At 34.9% G+C, this 3,697-nt stretch overlaps 1 protein-coding gene across 1 annotated transcript; it reads right to left on the reverse strand.

Annotated features, from left to right (window-relative positions):
* Nucleotides 1-1,034: 1,034 nt before the first annotated feature.
* Nucleotides 1,035-2,229, reverse strand: LOC127278873 (uncharacterized). The gene is made up of 3 exons (XM_051300802.1): nt 2,149-2,229; nt 1,646-1,810; nt 1,035-1,556 (listed from the first exon to the last, which is right to left on the reverse strand). The coding sequence occupies exons 1-3, from the start codon at nt 2,227-2,229 to the stop codon at nt 1,035-1,037; spliced, it is 768 nt and encodes a 255-aa protein (XP_051156759.1).
* Nucleotides 2,230-3,697: the final 1,468 nt, after the last annotated feature.

Consider the following 3,697-nt stretch of genomic DNA (forward strand, 5'->3'; position numbering starts at 1 on the left):
GAGACCTAGGAATATACAATTTGTACGCTCGATCGTTATCCTTCATGGAGTCAAGCAAATGGTTGGTAAGTGTCCAGGTGGAGGAGGTCACTCGCAATTGATTGACTCCGTTAGCCACGACCACACGATCAGGGTCGGTAAATCGAATGTCGAAATAGTCCGCTATAGCAATCCTATTATATTTTCCGATCTTCTGGTTTGGTATGGTCGATTCTACTAGCACTATAGAAGGAGGAGGCGCATCAGACTGGAATCTAGCGTCCTCTGAATATGTTGGATTAGTCCACATAAGGTCATAAGGATATGTAATCTTCTGATCAAAAGAAGCTTGCAAGACAAATTCACATGGAGCCTGAATTTCATCCCGAACGACAGTTATTACCTGATCAAAGGAATAAGATTCACGGGGGTGGGGGGTAAATCTGACGGGATGGGTCAGTGATGGATGTTGTCATAGTCTGAGGAACATTATGTGGGAAGGAAAGTTCAGACTCCATGGGAGCAGGATGTGATTGAGCAGATGACAGAAAGTTTGACCCTTTTTCAAGAGGCAAAGGTTTCACCCAGTTTCGAGGAGCACCAACACGCAGAGGAACCAAAGGCACAGAGGGCACCGAAGACCCCGAAGGGGCTGAAGTCAGGCTGTCTACCGAATTACAGCGGTTCCACATGTATACGAAATTGCAGAGTCGTTGCGAGTCGCGTAACCCCACTCCGCCATCTATCTAATGATTTCCTCTACTGACGTCACGGAGGGGAGTGCATTGAGTAGATTGCGCAGTGGAGATACGCGGCTCGCAACGACTTTGCAATTTCGTATATGTTACGGTAAAGGTACATAGATGATTAATGTGCACATTTACCGGTAAATGTATACATTGTCCATTTTAGGTGTCGGCAGATGGTAAATGTGTGTAAAACATATGTATAATTTGATTTCTATGCACTTTGACCGGTAAATGTACACATTGACCACATTTTCATGGGTAAAGTTAAAAATGATTGACAGGAAAGTATCAGTGATAAATAATGAACTATTTATTTTTACAAGGACCAGAACTATAACACTTTGAATTCCATTGGATATTTTCAGCTTTGCAGCTGCACCGTCGAGTATCACAATGTCCTTTACAGAAGCATCTCTTATAGCCCTGTCCGCCAGTTAGGGATTGTGCATTAACAATTTCCCGTAAAGATTTTTTTGTTTCTGGAACCTCGGTAGGCAACAAAAATTTTTGTCTGCAGAGGGTAAATTGATTCCTGGTATAATGTTGATTAAGGCGTCCTTCTCTGGTTCCCAATGCATAGGTTTCATTGTGTACTGATAGAAAAGTGACAATTAGGTTTTTAGGATCAGTTCGACCACGATTAACGTCAGGAATAGGTATCTTCACTGAATCACCAACTGCTGCAGGCAGAAATTTGTTGTTGGAAAATTTTAGCATTTTCTTAGCTTGAAGTTGGAGACCATTCTGGGCAGCTTTTCTTTTTTGGGATATGAGAGTTTTCGCAGATTGAAGCAATCTTATTTCTTCAAAATTGCTGTGTTCCTCATCCTGAAAAGTATTGCCAAATGTAATTAAAGTCAAACGTATGTTATTATATATTTTATAAGAGTTTACAATAGTTTTATAAAGAAATTTACCTGAAGTAAATTAGATGACGTTTTCTCTAGATTTGGGTCAAAATCGGAATTTCCTGGAACGCTCTGGTCATCTTGATTTAGGTCAAAATCGGAATTTCCTTGAACGCTCTGGTCATCTTGATTTTGGTCAAAATCGGATTTTCCTGCAACGCCGTGCTTCTCATCCTGAAAAAAATAATTTGAATTTTTTAATAATAATAAAAATAAAAAATAATAAATAAATGACATTTGTTTTCAAAGCGCGTAGAACGACATATTTCGTCAAATGGTCCTGGTAATTTAAAATTAATCTGAACTCACCGTCTGCCTGCGTTTGGAGGTCAATTAAATCGACATGGCACCTTGCATTGAATTCCGAAGACAGGATTGGCTTCACCACCAAGCCTTTTCTTTTACTTTTCGACTTTTTTTGACATGATTCGCACAGGCTCAAATATAACATAATTATTTCGATTGTAGAACAGAGACTAAATTATTAAAAAAAAAATTAGAAAACTTAATACCTCAAAAATAGTTGGAATGCTTCCAGATTTTAAGTTTATCCTTTTTCGTGCCAAGGTGGTAATATTTCCATTTTTCCACATTTCTCTCGTTCCTTCTCTAAGACAATCTTGGGTAAAATGTTTATTACAAATGAATAAACATTTTTTAATCCTGTTGCCTCTTTGTTTTTTGAGGTTATCGCCAATAGCCTCTAACCACACGTGTTTTGATTCCTTAAAAAAATTAATGTTAACAGATAATTTGAAAAATATAGAATAAATAAATATTAATTCTTAATAAGACACGGTTTTAATTTTATATGTTTTATTATAATAATAAATACTTACCTCATCTGATGGAAAAGAAAATAGAGAAAATATATGCAGTTTATTTTCTTTACCATATTTTTCGTCCACTATACAGTTTCTCACGCAGCATATTCTCACCATTTTTTTTTATGAAAAAGGAACAATTTTATTAAATAATCTCATCCAAAAATTTATGGGTAAACCATTTGCCATAACCGCATAAATGGAAACTTAAAAACAGCGTCTGCTACATTTCAAATATCAGTATGCGCAGAACACTCAAATTCGTCTGAATAGCAAAGCCCGAACGATAAGCCACGCCTTCTAGTGGCTTGTTTTTCACGCCGCATCTTTACAACGGAGTTTCCCCTCCTGGTTCTAGTCTTCTTGCAGTCAACAAAGCGCGCTGGAAAACTGGGGCGGCCAACTTCCTAGGTGTTATTGGAGCCATATCTACTAAACAGTATCGTTCATTTTGGACGGACTAAAAATTAACTTAAATGAACAGTATCGTTCATTTTGTACGGACTAAAAATTCAGTTAAATGAACGATACTGTTTAGTAAAAAAATTTACACGATTATCGATAGAAAAAAATTTACCGACAAAAACGAATCTACCTTTAAGCTTTCTTTTACGATATTTAAAAATTTTTTTCAAAAAGGTCGAAGTCTACGAAAAATTGATTTAAAATTTGTTTTCAATTTTTGAAGTTAAAATTAATTTAATCTTCAAAATTGATACCATAATATCAAAAGACATTAAATTTACTACAAAATCCACATCTATTTTCCTTCATTTAATGAATTTTTAATAAAATTGTAATATTTAAAAGTATTATGGAAAAACAAACAAAGATCGGGGTTTATTGTGAAGAAGTCAAGTAAACTCGAAATAAACAAAATAAAATAATAATTATAATAAACTACAAACTTGAAAACTTCACCAAACAATAAATTAAAATACATCAAAATTTTGGAATAAGAAAAATTAAAATTGCTTAATTAAGGGGTTAAACCACTCTAGAGCGTCAAAAAAAGGCCTAACTTTAGAAATTTTTTTCAAGAAAAGTTTAAATGTACTGAAAAATATGTTTACATATCTTTATTAGGTACACTTTAAAGAGAAAAAAAATATACTTCATTAATTATTTTTTTTTTTAAATATCAAATTTACAGGTACGTGATAGAAACCCTTTCTGAGAGGAATCACGTCGCGGCCGGAAAGGTTTTAGCTCCAATTTTCATCCTAGAACAAAAAAC

Source organism: Leptopilina boulardi, unplaced genomic scaffold (assembly GCF_019393585.1).
Source record: "Leptopilina boulardi isolate dan_hultmark-lab unplaced genomic scaffold, ZJU_Lbou_2.1 LbouV2_213, whole genome shotgun sequence".
Classification (NCBI taxonomy): domain Eukaryota; kingdom Metazoa; phylum Arthropoda; class Insecta; order Hymenoptera; family Figitidae; genus Leptopilina; species Leptopilina boulardi.